The sequence below is a fragment of the Vidua chalybeata genome, chromosome 2 (genome assembly GCF_026979565.1).
Source record: "Vidua chalybeata isolate OUT-0048 chromosome 2, bVidCha1 merged haplotype, whole genome shotgun sequence".
Lineage (NCBI taxonomy): Eukaryota > Metazoa > Chordata > Aves > Passeriformes > Viduidae > Vidua > Vidua chalybeata.
The window spans coordinates 96,798,665-96,818,473 of NC_071531.1; the positions used below are offsets into that span (position 1 = coordinate 96,798,665).

The 19,809-nt window shown below is 45.1% G+C and overlaps 1 protein-coding gene across 1 annotated transcript in view; it reads right to left on the reverse strand.

Annotated features, from left to right (window-relative positions):
• The window catches only part of LHFPL6 (LHFPL tetraspan subfamily member 6), a 135,494-nt gene extending 122,937 nt beyond the window's left edge, over positions 1–12,557 (reverse strand). Inside the window, exons 1-2 of the mRNA XM_053936126.1 lie at positions 12,161–12,557; positions 9,143–9,702 (exon numbers count right to left, since the gene is read on the reverse strand). Of these exons, the coding sequence (XP_053792101.1) occupies positions 9,143–9,527 (385 nt within the window). The 5' untranslated portion in view covers positions 9,528–9,702; positions 12,161–12,557. The remainder of the gene's footprint in view (positions 1–9,142; positions 9,703–12,160) is intronic.
• Between the last annotated feature and the right edge of the window lie 7,252 nt (positions 12,558–19,809).

The following is a 19,809-nucleotide window of genomic DNA, read 5'->3' on the forward strand; positions in this document are numbered from 1 at the left end:
ATGTCTTGTGGTGGCAGAGTCATCCTAAAAACAAGGAGAGGATCCTTTCCTGGTCCTCTGTGACTTAAAGCCCTCTTCATATGATCTGAATGTCACTTAGGACCTTGCACTTGTGCAGCATAAAAAGCTTAACATCACTGAAGTCAACAAAGGTGCTCCACAGAGCAAAAGGAAATCCTTGAGCAGGAAGCCAGCCAACATGATGGTCACCACAAGCTAAGCAGCTGTGGTTGGAGTTTTGGTTGTACAAATACATCCTGTGTTTATTAATTACACCACACTCCTTCCTGATTGCTTGCTGCATGGAATTGACTTGCATTACATTGGAATTGAATTGAATTACATTGACTGCTCTTGAGTTCTACTCCTCACTTCCTTGAAATGATGGAGTTTGAAAACTGCCTGATTTTACTTTGTGAAGCCAAAGTTAAAGTCCTTAGAAGGCAAAAATATGTATTGGAGAAATAAAAGGATGTGAGCAAGGAAAAGAAAATACAGGTTGAATACTGTAAAAAAAAATTCCATGTGGAATGCATAGTAAGCTCAGTTTCCTAAGAGAAATGAGAAAAAAATACAAATTACATAGACATTTAACACCAGACTGGACAAAATCCTGGAAAATATACCATTGGGACCAATTCTGTCCTGTCTGTAGGGCATATGACTTCATTTGAGCTGGAAAATATTGAAACATTTTGATGCCTAAAAGCAGTTCCAGCAATATTCAAATATTCATTGAAATATCTCAGGAAGCAAAACAAGCCAGATCTTTCAATGCAGAAACAAAATTGCTAACTCCAACCCAGGTTGTTCTCTAATCAACACCAATGTAAAGGATCTGAAATGAGGTACCTCTGAATTTACTCTGACTCTACACCAGCAAAATAGATTATTTGGTCCCCTGCCTCACATTTTCTGAAGTTTCATTAGGTAATGCAAGCAAAACCTTTTGAAATGAAAAGTGTCACAGAAGTGCTGAGCATCATTGTTTCTTTCTAATAAAAAAAGGGATAAAAAAAGCAAGAAGACTGAACTTCATTCTAGAGATAAATAAAACAACACTCTGGGACTTCTTTAGATCAAAAATTCTGTTCTTAATGCAAAGTTCTGCTTAAACACAACATAGCTGCAGCAATATTCAAAACATCACTTTCATATTCAACATTAATAGGACAACATGAGAAGTAAAGAGATTCTTCCCAGTATTTTAGCAACATTTTTTTTAATACATCAGAATTTCCATTTTAAATGTGCTTCCAAAGCACCTAAAGTCTTGCTTGCAGAATTTGCTCCAGGCTGAAACTCTGCATGGGGCTTTGTCTTCCACTGTATTTAGTTAAAATTTATATTAGGATTAAATATAATTTTTTAAAAACCAAAAATGAATATGTATTCAAAACAATTCAGCATAAACAAGTTAATTCACTGGGGTAGCTCTTAAAGAAGAAAGTCATCATGAGAACACACCTGTTTTAGACTAATGTCAAATCCAGTAATGCTAGAATAAAAATAGTGATGTAATTTGTACTAAGTGTTACTGACTTCAAAGGGCACAAAAAAATTTGCAGCTTGTAAGGGCCCTGATGCTTTTTTTAGGAAGATTCTGAAACACCAGAAGAGTTATCTGAAGTGGTTGAGAACAGAATTAAAAAACTAAGACAGCTAAATATGAAGGCTACTCTCCAGATCAGTCTTCTTCAAGTTACATCTCCTCTGTTTCAGCAGCATTACAACCCCTTGCCTGCTCTGTACTGCTTGGTACCTTGCTGGCAGGGATGGCCTGCTCAGAGCTACTGATTCTGCACTTTAGGACCAGTAATGTTTATTACTGATCCTTCCTTGCTAACCTGTTCTGTTAAAATGGTCAGTGTGAGCTTAAATTGCAAACTTTGCTAACCAGGTTTCCTTCAGTGGAACTCACAAAAACCTGTGCTGTTAGATCTGTCAGGGCAGCAGCCTTTAGCAAGGCAGCAGCGGGAACTTCTGTGACCGAGGTGAAGGCAACCTTGCAAAACAGTATAATCTTTTGAAAATATACAGAATCTAAGTCTGCACCTTTCTTTACCTCTTTCAGGTAAGTACCTGCTAGTTGGATTCCCTATCAGTCAGACCTGATGGCCTGTGCATTCAGGAAAGATTCAAATAATGCAAGTCCCTATCTAATTAAGAGAGCGGGAATCTAAGTAATGTCCTTTATAAACTGACAGAGGACATACATTGCATTGGTTCATATATTACATTCAGGCTTCAATCCTGAATTTGTCTTATATTTTAATTCCTATCTGAACACAGCAGAGAGAGAGCTGGCTTATCTGCAATAAAACATATGCTACAGAATCTTTAAGATAATTTCACTGTCTAAATTCCCTTGTCCTGAACATCTTCCCAAACAGTTATACTTCCCTGCCTTACTAATTCTGGACTCCAAATCTAAATCCAAGAAATTGACTCTATGCTGTGCCACAGTATGTGAAGGTACCTTGTAGTGCTGAGAAGCAAAGATTGAACACAGACACAAGCAGTCAGAGGATTCAGTTTAGCAAGTCAAAGTCTAGCTGAAAAGGGATGAAGCTGCAAAACTATACACTGCATTTAATCCTTTAGTGGATTGCTAGAGAAAACTGAAGAAAGAACTAGTGTGAAACACATCAGCTGCAAAGCAGCTTCTATACAGGTTGTTCTGGTAAGGAAACCACAACAAAGCACATCTTAAATGGATTAAAAGCAACCTAAGTGTCGGATCTTAAAAGAAAAATAAAAGACAAAATATTCCTTGAGAAAGCATAATTTTGCAATGATATATTCTTAGTGCTACATTTTTAACATTTGCATTAATGATCTGGAAGAAAAGCAGTCAGAGTAATTCACCACTGGAACAACTTATGGAGATCAGGCTTTTCTCAAACTAATTAAATTCAGACCAGAAGTTTTTTTCTCAGAGATACACTCTAGTTCAAACTGAAATTATATGAAGGCTGTCCTATGACCCATGCTACTGCAAACCTCAGACTAAGCAGTCCCAAGGTCCTCTGCTGACTTTATTATTGCTGAATCAATAAGCCTATGACATGACACACAATTACTCACTAGCAACTTTTAACAGTGTCGCTTTCATTGTTTTCTCTTCTTCTGTTACCTTGGTGAGGCTTCTTGCCCTTTCATTTGCCTCTCCTGCAGTGTCTATATGTGCACACATATGCTGGATCTGTACCCAGCCTGCAGCTTGTTTTTGTCTAGGATGAGGACTGCCCCATCATGTGCTGACAGGAGTACAGCAAAGTCACTGAAGTTTTGCATCCAATGAGAGGAAGGTCTGACAAAACAGCCCTGAAAGCTAACTTGTGGGTGAAGAAGGGGCCTTGGTGTTTGACAGAAGCAATGACCCTGGCTTGCCTCCCCCCAGAAGTTAGCCTTTCAAAAAATATTTTTAGGCTCAGGAGAATGAAAGAACTAAAAGGCCGATTTTGCTTTTTTTTTTTTTTTTTTAATGTCTGTTCTATTTCAGGCACAAATTACAGGAAGAGATAGCAAGAATATGTACATATGGGGGAAAGGATGAAATTGCTTGGGAAATCTACAAAAGAGTCTGAGGTCACTGTTTTCTTCATAGAAGTCCCTTGACCATCTCAGATGTTCCTTATTCCCACAAGGCTTTTCTCAGTTACATTTTCTCCCTATGGGCAGCAAATTACACTGATCTTAGTCTTCCAGGCAGAAAGCAGAGAGCCTCACTTGAGCTGTCAGATGAAATAATGGTTATAATGGTTACTGGTCAGTGCCTTTTCCTCCGGCTGCACAAAAATCTTTCCCAGAAGTTTCTAGTTCCTGTAGTCAACTGGAACTAGTCTCCCCAGAGCCCCTTTCTCAGCCAGCCTCAGAACCAAGTTTGTTTTGTCCCACTTGAACCCCAGAGCTGTCTTTAATTGCCAGCCACGCTTCTTGAAATACAACTTTGTTTCAATGACTCTGTCTTTCCCAAGAGCCTCTTCTTAGTGTTTTAACTGTTTCCCCAAGCAAATCCTTTGAGGGAGAGCTTCTCTATGTGATCCCACAAGGCCACGAGACCTAGTCTTCTTTCCTCCTCTGTCCCTTACACTTCAGTATCATCTCACCTGCAAAGCCATTAATATGTCATTAACTTGCAGATTTTGTTTGGACCTGTCTCCTTAGAATCTTTAGACCAAAATCACAAAGGCTTTCTCTGAGATTTCATCACAGACAATACAGAACCAAAATATCACCCCACACTCTATGTTCTCCTTATCTTGAGGGATCAGTCCATATTTTTCTGCCCTCTGCACCCAGAAAACACTTGCGCTGAGCACCTTATAAGTGATGGAAACTATGATGGCCTCTATTGGCGCACAACACTCAGAGGATTCTCCAGCAATTTCATGTACTCCTGAGAACATTTTTCATAAGGCCATGTTTTATTTTCTGAGACAAAATCAGAAGTTGTTAGGAACTGTGTCCCCTTTTCTTCAAATAAAAAAATGCACCTTTCACCACCCCCTGCTCCAAGAGCTCTCCAGATTTTCTAACCAACAATTTCAAGGACCATAGTTTCAGGAGTTTCAGCATTTCCGTGACACACAAGGGAAACAAGAGAGAGAAAAAAGGAGAGGAAGAGTAGATGCTGCTGCATTAAATTGTTCATTTAATGAAGGGAGTAGCAAAACTTGTGCTTCTTTAGAGTGCAATCAATGAATACTAAACAGTAAACATGCCAGTTGCTGAGAGCCACATGGCTACCCCATAATCATGGAAAGGAGTCACTTCTCACGTGGCACTCAGAATCAGGGTCATAGTGTCAGGTTCAGAGAGGTGTCTCAGCCAGCAGAATGTTCTATGGTTTGTTCCCTCAGATCCGTACTCTGAGCTTGGTTTAGCTGTTCTACCCAGCAAAAAGGAGTTCTGAGCTAGTGAAGATTTCATTCCCATCTGCAGACCACTTTAATGAAAAGCTCCATCTTGCCAGCATAATGCTCTTTAAATTGACCATCCTTGCAGTACTCGTGCCTTTTGATCCACTGCCTCTCATAAAACTGGCAAACCTTTAAGTTCATTATGTTCTTAAAAATATTGCTATGTTCTTAAAATCATTGCTCTGCATTTAGAGAGTAAAACTATTCCCCAAATTAGTATGTCATATCTGAGCTACCTACCTTTAAATTTCTAGTTTCTCCATTTAAGTGGAATTGACTTGCCATGGCACAATGAAAAGAAGATCAATAATTACAGACTCCAATTTGCGATAGATTTGTTAAACTTCACTCCCTGCTGTCATATCCTCAATAGTTATGGTCAAAGCTACATCCTCGCAATCTGTTCTAGCTACATTACATATGCCTCAGTCTTCCAAACAGACAAAGGAAACCAGCTGGAAACACTGAGCTTAATGTTATCAGTGAAGACTGTATCCATCTACATGACTGTGCCCTCAAGAGGTTACAGACAGCATAACTTCCACCTCAGTTGTCATTTCTTTGAAGCAGTCCAAGACAGATGCCCAGGAATCATGGTCTGAGAAACCACAGCAGCAGTTTGCCAGCTGTGGACTGCAGACCATTGACATCCACTGCATAAAAGGCTGGCCTTGGGGAGTTGGACACTTCTTGTCCCCAAATTGCCTTAGAAAAAGTTAAAAGCATTGTTTTTCATGCAAGCAATTGCTGTAATGGCTACAGAGCTGCCACGTGATCAGGTATGGGAAAGAAAGATGCTCCCACAATTACCAATGGGAGGAAAAGTCTATGATGCAATCTTTCTAGTAGGAACAGAAACTCAACATGTTTCATCCCAGAGTCTCCTTAAAATACATATATACTCTGTAGCCAGGATCATCTGAAATAGTAAATACAGATTAAGTACGTATGAATAAGCAATATCCACAGAGCCCTTCTGACTCTGACTAGATCTGCAATTTCTTGCAGGTTCTGCCATTCAATTTTTATCAGAAGAGCAGATTTATGGTAAAAGCACTCATGAATAATTCACTCCCTTGAGCTGCCACATGCAGCTTGTGGAAATCCCAGCTGTAAGACCTTGGCACCATTTAGCTAGCACAAGCCACACTACTTTTTTACAGGTGTTATTCCACTGACCTACTTGGGAGTTATTCCTCATTCACAGTGCTAGAAGAAAAGGATCAGGCTGTTTGCTTACCATCTCTGGTAAGCAAACCTCTCTGCCACGTCTTCATAGCAGTAAAAATGCTTCTAGTGTTGGACTAAGTTTTAGCTTTGGCTCACCACAGCTTCAGTGGCTTGTGCATCTCCTGTGCTCTTGGGCCTCCCATAATAATCCATTATTCGTTGGCTTACTTCCTCCTCAAGTCTGCGTTTTTAAATCATGTTGAGAAACTTACTTGGATCCTAAACAAAAGGAGCACAAGTAAAGCCATAAACTAGCTACACTGAACCTGTCTTTATGTTGGTTTCTAACTTCAAGAGAAATATGGCTTATTCCAACACTCATCCTCTGCCACTGGAGCAAGAACCCCAGCAGGGTATGGGTGCAGGTGCCTCAGACAAAAAGAAAGTGAAACCATTTAGCTAACACAGAGGATCAATTAATAGCATCACTTAGTGGCTGCTTATTTTCCTAGGCTTTTCCATATATAAAGCTAGGTGGGAGTTCTTCTTCACAATTAAAAAAACCCCAAACATTTATAAGGGTTTTATTTGATTAAATCTCTAAGTGGAGACCAACTAAAATGACAATGACTGTGCTGCCACCAAGCCACATTCAAAGCCCACATCATGGTATACACCTACACACCTACAACTGCATTACAGGGAACAAAGAGCTGGCATTCCCTGCTTGTCAATAGAGTGTACAGCTCACAGCTATCTTGACATAAAACAAGATAATAATTATAGGCCTAAGTTAGACATCTGAGTAAATGAAGTAATGTCATTTAAACAATTAACCTACACTGATTTACAGCAGCCAAGGATCTGATGAGGGATGTAAGAAACTCCTCTTTACCCTAATATGTCCCTTCAGTTTATCCAAATTACTGGCTTTCACCACCTGGCCTCTCCCTTGTGCCCTCACAGTTAGGTTTTAAGCAGGTTAAGAAATGACAGTCTTCACTTTGGTCTTTTCTTACACACTTCCAGCAGTGCTGAATGAAATATGAGACAACCATAAAAGCCAGTAGAGGAGAAAATTAGACATGCTGCATAACTAATTTCTGAACTGTAAGCAAAGTTGTTGGCAATTTTAATTTCATATCACAGGTTCAAGTTTCTTTGAACTGCCACCTACTGAGAACATGCACTAGCTGCTCATGCCCTTCCAGACAGGATGGGATGCTGCCTGGTCAGCTTGGGCAAGCTTCAGGGGTTGCCATGGTGTGCTCTGAAGGAACCTCTCACCTCTTTCTCCAGGAGCCACCATCCTGCCTCAGAGAAGGGTGCATGACTTCAGCCCACACCAGTGTCACGGAGCAGGGTTCCTCCTGCGTCCCCTAGCCACGTGCCCACTGCTGGAGCTGCCGTATTTGCTGGGGTGGCTGTAAGCAAACAGCTGTAAGCAAACAGCTGTAAGCTCCCCTGCCAGCCCTGCTCCACAGGCACACAGGGGAGCATGTTCAGGAGAAAGGGGCCAAATGCAAATTAAAACCAGATGAGCCGAGACAGCAGTTGGAAAGAGGGGGTGGTTAAAGCTTGTGACGGCTCTAAGTGAAAATAGTCAGACAAAGCGGGCTTGCAGATTGTCACCGAACTGAGAACTTCCTCCACCCCCAGCTGCCTGGCTGGAACTGTATAATGGAGCAGGTTTCAAGAAACCACAGCTCCCAGCAGAGTTAACTCTCCAGCAGCTGCTGCACTTTCAAATTGTCAGACAGATTAAACACAGAAATGCCTGTGGGTCACAAAGCTGAGGGAAGGGTGAAGTGAGAGGGTCAGCTTGCTCTAAAGTGCAGAAACTACTCAAAAAGTTGGAGACAGGACTCCCTGTGGCCAGGAGGGAGTTACACTGGTATCATCTGGCTGATGGCTTGGCACAGGGCCCTTTCCCAGACTCAGCTGTCCTCACCAAGCTGGACAGTTAGTGGAGTTTCTGTCTTGTGCTTCCTTATAAGCTGCAGTCATGGCATGTAACCAGACTGCCCTTGCAGGGCAAGCGCCTGTTTGGAGGGGAGAGAAATGAGGGTTCCACTAGAGTGTCTTTTGAGGCATGAGCCAGGGAGCCTGGCTGGGACCAGATGCTGCAGGGCACCCAAAAAGCTGGCCCCAGCACTGCCTTAGCACCCAAAGCTCAGAGAAACACGTTACCTTATGGGGACAAGTGCATGTGTGCGGTGGAGCAAAAGTGAGTGCCACTGATCCGTGTGTCACTGGTGACAAGAGGGTGATGATTTACTGGGAAAAGTGCCCTGTAAAAAGTATGCTTGTGGATCCTATTTATTGTCTCATACCCTTCAAATACTCTTACAGTTACAAAGACGCCACACAATTACAAGTTAGAAAAAAGAGCGGAGGTAATTCTCCCACACAGTCTAGCCCATGGAGCCAACAAACCTGAGGCACCATCAGCAGGCGGCATGGGTCAGCCAGCCCAGCAGGGCTCCTCCCAGGAGATGGTGGGCCACCTCCACCAGGGATAAACAATCCACACTTCAAACCTGGGCCAAAAGCTTGTTGCCAGATCCGTGCAGCTGCAGAGAGCAGAGTTGGAGGGAGCTCTGCCAGTAATAGGGGTAAGAAGGAGAGAGTTTGTTCCCACACAACACAGCCTCTCCTCTGCCAAACCACAATGCTTCATGTGGATCCGTAGCCCACATGCTTCTCCAGGTACCTCCAACTCAGCTATGCTGTGCTGGAAACTACAACCCACAAAACTGCTGAGAAGATGCTGGCCCACAAAAGTCAGCTTACCATGTAAGCTCTCAAAGGTCACATAATGACCAGACAGGGACTTGAGCACAAGAGAGCACAGGCTCTCTGTATGTGTCTTTGGGCCACATACAGGCAGCCACACAAGCAGCTCAGTCATTGATGGAACCAAGTGGTCTCCCTTGCTAGGAGAAAGTTTGAATCACCCCCTCCTCTTCCCAAAGCACCAGAAGAGTCTCCACACAAGCAAACAGACAGCCTGGACATCCCCATCCCCTCACTGCAAGAGCACTTACCCCCCAGGAACTGGATTCCTCCTGCCACCCTGCCCACAGTCCTGGAGATGAGCTCAGACACACAGCAGCCCATGAGCGCTGTCAGGGCCACCAAGAGAAGCAGCCCGCAGCCCAGGCCCGTCACCACTGTGCAGATCCTCCACTCGGCACTCGGGATCGCCTGGAAGGAGGCATAGCGGCCACACTGCTCCACCATCACGGTCATCTGGCGGCTCTCATCCCGCACGGGGTAGGAACACCTCCGGAAAGTGCCGAAGGAAACAGACTTCTCCAGCTGAGACCCCAAGAGCCAGTAGGGCATGAAGAAGCCAACGCAGGAGGCAGCAGCGCAGAGGAAGGAGAGGAACGCCCAGACGACGCCGGCACAGGTGAGGCTGGAGGCCATCTTTGTATCTGCTCCAAGACCCCTCACGACAAGAAGACACAAAAGTAACTGTGTATTTTAGAGGAGCTTTATGGATAATCCGGAATCTCTCAGCCTTGACAAATCCTCACACTGGGAGAAGCTCGGATCCAAAGAGCCGGGGGGATATTTCCTCCCATCATGAAGTCAAAGGTCCCTAATTAAATAACAAAACACAAAAAAGGAGAAAAGCACAAGTTCAGTAACACTGACATTAGAAAAAATATTTGTCTCCCAGAGTGATTTTCCTTTCTAGAAGACTTCTGAAGGAAACATGTCACTTTTCTGTCCCCAAACAGACCCTACAATTGCCCTCAGTGACACTAGCTTCTGTGGTCAGTGTGATGGTGGTGGCCAGCAGCCCAGCTGGAACAGATTGCTGTGCACATCCAGGAATGCTCTGCAGTCACCTTCAGGGGTCCCCTGTGTACTTGCCTCACTTTTCTCCACTGTAAGTCCCAATCTTTCCAGTACCGATAGACAAAACAGATAAGATCTTGCTTATCCTTAGTTAGCTATACCTTCCTCCTGCAATGCCTGGAGAATGTACTTCACTTTATAGATGATCCTGCAGCTTCAGTGCAGAACCACCCACAGTGGCTAAGGCATTTCAGGATCAGACTCTTGTGACACAGGTAAAACTTATTAACACACCCCCAAAAGAAGTGATATGAGATGACAGTTTTTCCAGCACTCCAAGTTGTTTGGCATCCCTGTGCAAAAGGAGCCTTTTATCACTTGATGTCCCAAAGTGCCACTCCAGGTGGGCTTCTGGTAAGTGAAGACATTGCCACATCTTTTGGATTCACCCCTACACAACCTCAAGGAGCACACAATTAAAACACAGAGGTCTCTCTTAATATTCCTGCTTGCATTCAGCCCAGCTCTTCTTTGCCTCTTCCCAGCTCAAACCCAGGAAGGAGCCATAACCCCTTTGTATCCTTCTCAGACAACTCCCAGCCTCTCAGCTCAGTATCAGTGCACCCAAGTGCATTTTGACTGTCACAGAAACCTACATGCTATTCCCAGAGGCTGGGGGTGTATTTCTCATTAAATTCATGTTGGATCATTATTCTAACTGCATTTGCAAATTTTTGATCATTTCTCACAGTTGCTGCCAAATTAATTCTGATAGCTATTTACAGGGGCTTTTTCTTCTAAGCATGATTAGATGCCAATCAGTGAATCCAATTCATGAAAAGGCAATAAAATGAATACTACTTCAGCACAAGGAGGGAATGTAGAGAAAGTCTGTAAGTGAAATCAGCCATGTGCACCAACAAAAGTTTTGTTTACTTTTAAAACACTAAGAAAAGTCTCTTCTGTAATATTAAAAAGGTCTATACTGCTACTGAAGAAGAGTACACCTATCTACCCGTAGCCTACCCACAGAAATGTCTTTCAACCTGCAAACTGCCAAACCCCTGGGGATAAAAACTTGCCGGAGAGGCATGGCTGGGGGCACCATTGCTCCAGTAGCATCATCTAGAGAAGGATCTGTCTGTGTCTTGGCGTGGCACCAAAAATCTAAGCCAAAATGGGTCACAGCACTTAAGGGAGATCATTCCTTGAATCGCAGGAGGAGGTACGGCTAGAAATAGGGGACAACATGGGGTGTCCCGGGGTAGGACCCTGCAAATCCTGCGGCTCCAGCGGGGCAGCAGCTTAGGCTCCCTGGAGCCTGCTAGCTCACAGCCTGGGCGCTCCACCGGGAGGCGGGCTCACGCCTCCGGCCCCGAAACCCCGCTCCCCGCCCTTCAGGGATAGGAGGGAGCGGCGGAGAGATACGGCTTCCCCCGAGGGAAGGCGGCTGCCGGGAACCAAAACTCGCCGGGGTGATGCCAGGGGAAAACTGCGGGCGAGCGGGCGCAGCGCCCGCGGAGCCAGCAGGGTGGGAGGGTGCCGGGCGGGGCGGGCTGGGGTTCAGGGGACCTGGGAGGGGCAGGGGATCCCAGAGGGGCAGGAGACACGGGAGGAGAAGGGGTTTTGGGGACAGGGGGTCCAAGAGGAGCCGAATGGGAGGGAAAGGAGAATGCGGCCGGGGACGGGTTGGAAAGGCAGAGGTGCCGAGAGTGTGGGGAATCCCAGTACCCAAGAGGACGGAGAGCCGGGAAACTGCGGGGCAGGGAAGGGAGAGCGGTCCGGAGTGACAGGGAGATACGGGAAAGACGGGGGCCCGGGAGAGGAAGGATTCGAGAAGACAAGAGGATGAGAGGGCTGGGAATCCGAGCAGGGAAGGGAGTCTAGAGGGTCCGGTGCAACGGGCAAGGGATGCGGCTAAGCTGGGTGTCAGAGCGGGGAAAGGGAACGCAGGAGGGAAAGAGGGTCCGGGGATGCAGGGGATGTGGCCGTACAGGGTAGGGAGGGGTCGGGGAGGGAAAGGACGTTCTGAAGGCTGGAGGATCCGGAGTCATGAAGGGGATACAACGTACCGGGAGCGAGGGAGGGCAGGGGTTCGACAAGGGAAGGGAGTGCAGGGGGTCTGTAAGGGGCAGGAGATTCAGCCGCGCATGGAGTGCGAGAGAGCCGGTGTCCGGAAGGAGCAGGAGCGGCGAAGGGTCTAGGAGTGCCAGGATGGGGGCAGGCGCGGTGCCGGAGAGCGAAGGGCTACTTACGGACACGCCGGGCGTGGAGGCTGCCCGCCGCGGCTGCCGGGAGCACATGGGCGCGGGGCCGGCGGGTGGCGGCCGCCCCAAGCGACTCTACTCGCGGTCCCGGCGCGGAGGCGACGCGGGTGCTCCGAGGCGGGCGGGACCGGGACCGGGACCCTCCCCAGCCTGGCCCGTCCTTTCCTCCGCGCGTTCCTCTCTCCCCCCGTTTGATTCCTCGGGCGGCAGCGCACTCCACCGCCTCTCCTCCCCCTTCCCCGCCACCGCCTCCCCGGGCGGGACCCGCCGCGGTCGGCGCAGTTGCGGGGCCGCGGACGGGGCCGGGGGCGAGGGGCCGGGCGGCGGCGAGGAGCGGCGAACGGGAGAACGGGGGCGCGTCCCCGAGCCCTCACGGGGCGGGGCGGTGGTCCCGAGCCCGCGGGGTCGCTGCGGGGGTGGGTCCCGGTTTCCCGAGCCCGCCCTGGGCTGCGACGGGGGGGTCTCGGGTCCCGGGGCCGGCTTGGTGCGGGGGTGGCGGGGAGCGCTGCGGCGTCGCCGGGCTCGGCGGCTCCGTGCGGGGTGCAAGGGGCGGTGAAGCAGGGGACGGAGAGGAGGGAAGAGCAGGAGAGGAGAGGGTGGTAAAGACGTCGGAAAAGGAGTATTTTAAGGAAAGGGGGAAGATTGCAGTCCTTACATGGGAAAATATGGGCTAATCTCCTGATGGTGTGCGTGTGATAAGAACTGTGTCTGTCTCTGCATGCGAGCTGCTGATCCAGCATTTTGATCGCAACAGTTCCCGAGTTGGTCTACAGAGAGCAAATGTGATCACAGTACCGATCAGCTCCTCCCGGATGGGTTAGGTCAAGCGGAGAAACAGGAGCTTCAGCCCTTTCCCAGAGTGTCTTAAGTGGGAAAGTTTTGAGGAGGGGTTGCCATCTGCACAGAGAACCTCTGGGAGAAAAAGACATTTCCCATTCTGGTCTTTCCTCTACACCCAGAAACGTGAATATATTTCTCAGTTACAATTTTATGACAGGTTTAAATTATGTCAGCACCAGACATGCAAAATCTCTTTGGTAATGTTTTACAGTCCTGGTGTGTAATTTAAACACCATTCATTAATATTAGTAATGCTAAATGGAAGTGAGGTTTATTGTACTCAGTCTGCATTTACACCATTTAATAGTAATAGCAGCTATTTTCAGAATTGAATTACAAAGTCGCTTTATGGTATTTTTAAAATTAGACTTCCATTTTTTCCATGTAATGCAAAGTCTTAAAATCAGAATATTACTAAAAATGTATACTTTCTCAAGGGATAAGAAATGGATTGGAAAGTATCTAGCATGATCAAGTTTTCCATCCTAACATTTCAAGTGTATTTAAGGAAACGTGCTTCAAAAAATCAAAGAAGTGGGTTAAATGTAGGCTGAATGCTAGAATATATGCAATAAAATACTCCACGAGGAAGACAATGAAGGCATAACCCCAAAGCAGCCACACCATCAGCTTATTACCCCTAGGCTACATTCACCTGGTATACATCTATAGTAGCAAGTAATGTGGATCAATATGGTGTTGGATCTCAAGGTGTTGAGGGCCTAAGTGATATTCACACTTTTCAATAGTTTTTTCTTCAGTTTTACTCCAGGCTGGGTCTGTGAACTGAGGGCCCCATGAGAACTCCAAACGCATCTGATACACTCCTGGCATATGTCTTTTGCTGTATTGCTGTCTGAATCCACTCTGTGTACTCACCTCTGCTGGGTAAAATAAAACGTGGTAAGTGAGGATGATCTGGAGATTCACTTCAAAGGAACATCCTTGATCCACACCAAAACATGAAAGTGAATGTGCCCATGGGGTGTCTGACAGAAAGGGAGCTAGTATGACTTTCCCAAAGCTGAGAGCTGGAGCCTGCTCCACAGCATACCATTCCAGCATCCTCGCCTCAAATCACCTTTCTGCCTGGTGTTGTGCCTCCATCCCCAAGCATGCAGGAGCTCTCAGGTCTCCACTTCTGCAAGGAGCCATGCACTTTCTGGAGAGTGTAGACACTCCCTGTTTACCGCTCACATGTCTCCACTTGGCTTAGTGTGGTGTTCTACCACCTGCTATTCATTTTACCAATGCCTGAAATGACAGGGATACTAAGCTAATACTATGTCAGTGGAATTCTGCTCTTGGTGTAAAGAAAGGGAAGAATTGAGTACTGTTATTAAATGGTTGTTTAATTGTTTAAAGACTGAGGTCTGTCATTCTTTTCTTAGCCAAAGGCCTGGGTTATAATGAAACTGTGATAAATATGTCTAAATTAGACATGTGTTGGGATCAGACATGGGTAGAAATTGCCTGGCATTAAAATGACTGTGGAAAAACTTCTGTTTCACACATGGAAACTGTTTCTCAGTTAAAATTGGCATTGGAAGCCTAGGGAGAAGCAAACAAGCATGAATTTATTCATGCAATTTATCTCTTCCATGGTATATGCCAAGGTCCCCAAGTCAGTGTTTGCTTTGCTAATGGCATCTCTACAGCAGTTCATTTATTTGCCTTATATGGCCTGTACATTCACTCCCTGAGCTGCTGCCATTCTGCTTTCCCTCATGGAAACTGTACATTGAATTCTGTATCTCTCCTGAAGCATCTCATTTTGCCAACTGTCTCTGAATGCCCCCACAAGCTTGCTTCATGGCTTAGTCACTTGCTGAGAAATAAGCTTTATTTCACAATTCATTTTCTGTCCAGGGAGTTTTGTTTTGATTGGGAACAAATTAAACACATTGTGTATATAAGGTAACATCCAAATTCTCATTCAATTTTCTGCTAATGTTTAAAACTCATCATGCTTCAACTGTATCAACATTTGATTCGCCTTTTAGGATCATTGTGCATGGAAGTATTTTTCTTGAAAGTTAGCTGAAATATTTCTATCCTAGTCTAACCCGTTCAAAAGAAAAGGGGAGCTATTACATTGTGCTTTAGGATTCACAGTCTTTCTTGCTACCACAAAAGCAGATAACTCCTCAGAATATAGCAATAACAAAACACATGGTCCCTAGGGTCTCATCTATACTGAAAGAGCAGCTGGTTTTAAAATTGGTCCTGTTGTTTTGAATTTTAAAAGAATCCACTTGTGAGAAATCTTCCTAGCTGGTCAAGGGAACCTGAGCCACGGATTAACCTCTGCTGCAACCACTGAAGTCAGACTGAATCAAACACCTATGAATACATTGTCAGAAAACTACCCTAGCAGGGAGATGGAAAAATGCTTATAGATTTTACCATTTTACTTCTCCTCAATCCATTGACTAAGCTGCTGTTACATCTGGGGCACTACAGACTTGATGGAGCTAATCAGCGCAGCAGAACAAAGACAGAAAATCCTGTCACTGCACCTAAATCAATCCTGGCTAATCACAGGCTCAACCACAGACTCTTTCACTACAGTATGACTTGTAAGACAACATAAAATGCCATAGGGGAATATGTATGTTCCTGAACCCAAAGGAAAATGAAGCAGCTACCAAACCTCCATCTCATTCTTCAGTCTTTGACCAGAAAACAAACCAAAAGAGTTTAATCTTTCAGGCCACCATATGTTTTTGGTTGTGTAGTCTGCAGAAAAGTGATCACACCAACATGGTTCCGAGCATCTCACAAAACTGGATCTTCAGGTCGTGTCTGTACACGATTTTAAATCAAAAAGGAAGGTATAGGTAGAAAAATAGACTTGAGGCTATGCACTGGGAGCAACAGAAAGTCAACCCAATTATTCAAATATAGTCACTGAAAACCAAACAGACAAGTACTGTTAGAGAAATAACCTGATAATTAGTATATTTGCTTGAAATGATGTCCAATCTTGCAGCAGCTTGGGAAAAAAAAATCAACTAAACAGACAGGAAAAGAGAACTTCAACTCAAAAACCTGAAAATTTCTCAGAGGAAGGTAAGAAAACAAATTCAAGTGACTAGATCCTGTCCATCTGTATGGTGTCCTTCCAAGTCAAACAAATTGCATATTTTCTACTGTGGGTGGAACTAGACACCTGGGGTTTTGAGCTGTCCCATCCAGACCTGAATTTTAGCCTATAAACTTGGCTCTGATCCTCTCTCCACTCTATTTTAATACTGTCCTATCATCAACACATTTTTCTGGTGGTTCTAGTAGTGGTAAATTTTGTGAATTGTCTTACAAACAATTTATAACAAAACTTGCCATATTTCTGAAAGACAGTTGTCTTACCCAATGCTGTTGTTGCTAACATCAGTCTTTTAATCTCTGGGTGCACATAAAAATAATATGTCAACGCAAAACAAAAGAGGAAAAGAATCTTTATTATTTGCCATAAACCCTTTGCATGTTGTTTCATCTTTATAAAGTCATTACTTATCATCTATTATATAAAAGCCACCAGGTGCTCTACATTTTGCAAGGCTCTAAAATAGTAGCTACAGCTATTGATTTTCTCTTTTGTGTCCTGTTGTTGACAAGCCTGGTGGCTGTGGGAGAGGACAAGGGGGTTTATTCTGCACCAGGCCCTTGGCTGAAGGGAGGAATGCCTGTTCTGCCCTTGCAAACACTGCCAAAGTGACTGAACTCTGAGATTACAGGTCCCAGACCCATCTTCCTTTACCAGGGAATTGTCTTAGCCCTGCACAAACTCACAAAAAATATGGCTGGTTTCAATCCTAAATTTCCACTATTCTTAACTGGACTTTTTAAAATAAGGAACATCTGGATGATGGACGAGTGATTTCCCAGTAAGAAATGCTCATCTACGGGAAGCCTGCTTTCTGTGCATGTAGACCCAATACAAACAATTTAACAGTGTCATCTTACTTATGAGTGGGACACCTGTCTATCTTCCCCAAATGCTGGTAAAGAAAGACGCAGGGAACGTACCAAGAGCAGATCTTGCCGCGGCGCTTTCCCGCACTAAGCGGCGGGCGCGTTTGGAGACACGGGTTTGTTTAACGACACGTGCAACAGAAAGACGATGTTTCTTTTCACTTTAAAGCCTCAGTCTGGGATCAGCTTTCAGCAGGAGGTCCCAGTTTCCGCGCAGGGCCCGGAGCGCACCGGTGCCCCGGCGATGGGTGCCCGGGGCGGCGGGCGCGGGCGCTGCGCTGCTCGACAGTGACACTCGGTGGGCGGCGGGGCCGGAGCAGGGCTGGGGCCGGCCGCGACGGGAGAGCCCGGGGCAGGGGGGCCTCACACCTCCCGGCCCCGCGGGGCTGGCGCGGCTTCTGCCCTGGCCCCTCCGGAGCGTTTGATGCGGCTGCAGACGAGGAAGGGCGTGTGTGTGAAAAGCGGGGGTAGAGAGCAGAGAGCGCTTCTGTTCTTCATAAATCCTCTGGGATTTGTAACCGCCCTGGGCCGCTGTCCTGAGGCTTCTAAGGTGCCTTTGCAGAACCCAAAGGTGACTTTTAGCGGTTTGGTTAAACTGGGTGTATCTGAGAAGGGGGCTCAAGGCAGCGTCCTGTTCCTCCCCCAGTCGTTTTCCACAGAACTGGAGCAGAGCTGCCTCTCCCCGTGAGTTCCAGCAATCACTTGCATCTAGGTCACCCTATTAGATCACATTCCCAAGGATATGGCTAATGATTTCTGGGATTTTTAGAAAGGAAAGCTGAAAATCCTCGAGTTGGGGACAATGGCCAATTCATTTTCCAAGTGGAAGCTCATTTCCTCCCCCCCTCATCGTACCCTGAGGGTTGTACAGAACTAGGGGACTCCACGAAGCTGAAACTTCTGAAATCTCACAGAGATTTATCCACAGAAGAATTGTAATGCCAGCTCTTGTCAGCTGAAACCCAAACAGAACTCACTTCCAGGTGTATCAATGTCTGAAACACGTTCTCAGTGGGGGAAGAACCAAATTCTTTCATTTTACAACTCTCCAAAAGGCTTGTCCTTAGTAAATCCAGCATGTATATAGCATTCATATACCTACATGAGCATGCATTTACTAGATATATGTGTATTTATAATACAGATATAGGGATTATATACATATCTCTATAATACATATATAGGTATAGAGACAGGAGACCCATCTGGTCAAGCAAGACCTGCCTTTTGTAAATCCATGTAGGCTGGGCTTGATCCCCTGGTTGTCCTGCACAGGCCATGCAATGGCACTCAGGATATCTCTTCCATAACCTCGTCTGGTGACCAGGTCAGGCTGACAGGCCTGTAGTTTCCCACATCATCCTTCCAACCCTTCTTGTAGATGGCTGCAACATTTGCTAATTTTCAGTCAGCTGGAACTCCTACAGTTAACCAGGACTGCTGGGTGATTGAGAGTGGTTTGGCAAGTTCTTTTCACGAGTTCCCTCACTACTCTGGGGTGGATAATCAGGGCCCATATTCTTGGGCATGTCTAATTGCCATAGCAAGTCACTAATCATCTCCTTTTGGTTTATGGGGGCTTCACTCATCTCCCATACATGATCTGGGAAGGTCTCTTAACCCTCTCTGGGAAGGTTCAGCACCGAGAGTGTTCTCTCGATTTTATATTGTAACAAAATAACCTACTAATAGATTGTGCTTTTGCAATATAACTACATATTTCAATATTCCTTTTCTTGATGAAAAAGCTAATTAGCAAGGTCATTAGTTACCACTTATAAGGGGGAAGATAGTAATTCTGCTAATGTGCTCACAGGAACTTCATTTATATTACCTCTTAACCTTTACAAGGATATTACAATTTTAATAATTAATTGCTTTTTGCCATTTAATTTGCAGTTTACCATTTTCAAGGGAAATTGCCCATTAAAACAAGGACTTTTTTTTTTTAAGGAAAAAATTCTTTACTCAAATATAGATCACAAGCTGGCCTTGCAGAAACTAGATATTTGCTAAGCCATTTTCATATTTGAGTAGAGAGAACTCTATGCTAGCTCTGCATATTAAAGAACTGCCCACTGCTTGAGTCTTTAGACATTTGCAGAAAAATGAGGCAGAATGGAGCTCAGACTGGAGCTTTGGAGGCAGCGACAAAAAGGGAATTAATTTTTATCCTCTTCCTTCAAATTCTCAAAGGCAATGAATCCTTCCTCTCTTATTGATGTAGTAAGAATTTACTTTCGTCTTCCTTTGCAACCATCTTGTTTCTTCAACTGAAGTTAATTTATGCTGCAATACCCATCCATGAGGGCTTCTGTTAACTTCAGTGACTGAAAAAAAAAAAAAAGGAACTTTGGCTCAACCTCATAAAACACAGAAATTCTGTCCATGAATCACCAAGAACTTAGGTATATCCTCAAGACAGTGCCTGACACTTTGGAAAATGGAGCTCAACATATGCTCACACTCAAGTCTCTTTTAAAACAGCTACTAAATGAATCAGCCATAAGCCAGTATTCCTGTGGTAGTATGCCGACATATCTCCACTACTGATAGTAGAAATTGTGTGCAAATCCCATCACACTAAAAGAAATTTAGATAAATATTGGTATCTGAGAAGGTGAATAATGCATTCCAAGTGGCATGTCTGTGATGGAGTGGAAGACATACTTCTGAGAGAGGGATTTGCATGGGGATGGACAGAAGGTGACAAATGAAGAGAAGAGGCACAGGAGAAGAGGGAACAGAAGCAGCAGGTATGAACTAGACTGCAGCATTGATTTATGAATGAAAATGTAAACATTTTTTCTGATTCACGAGCA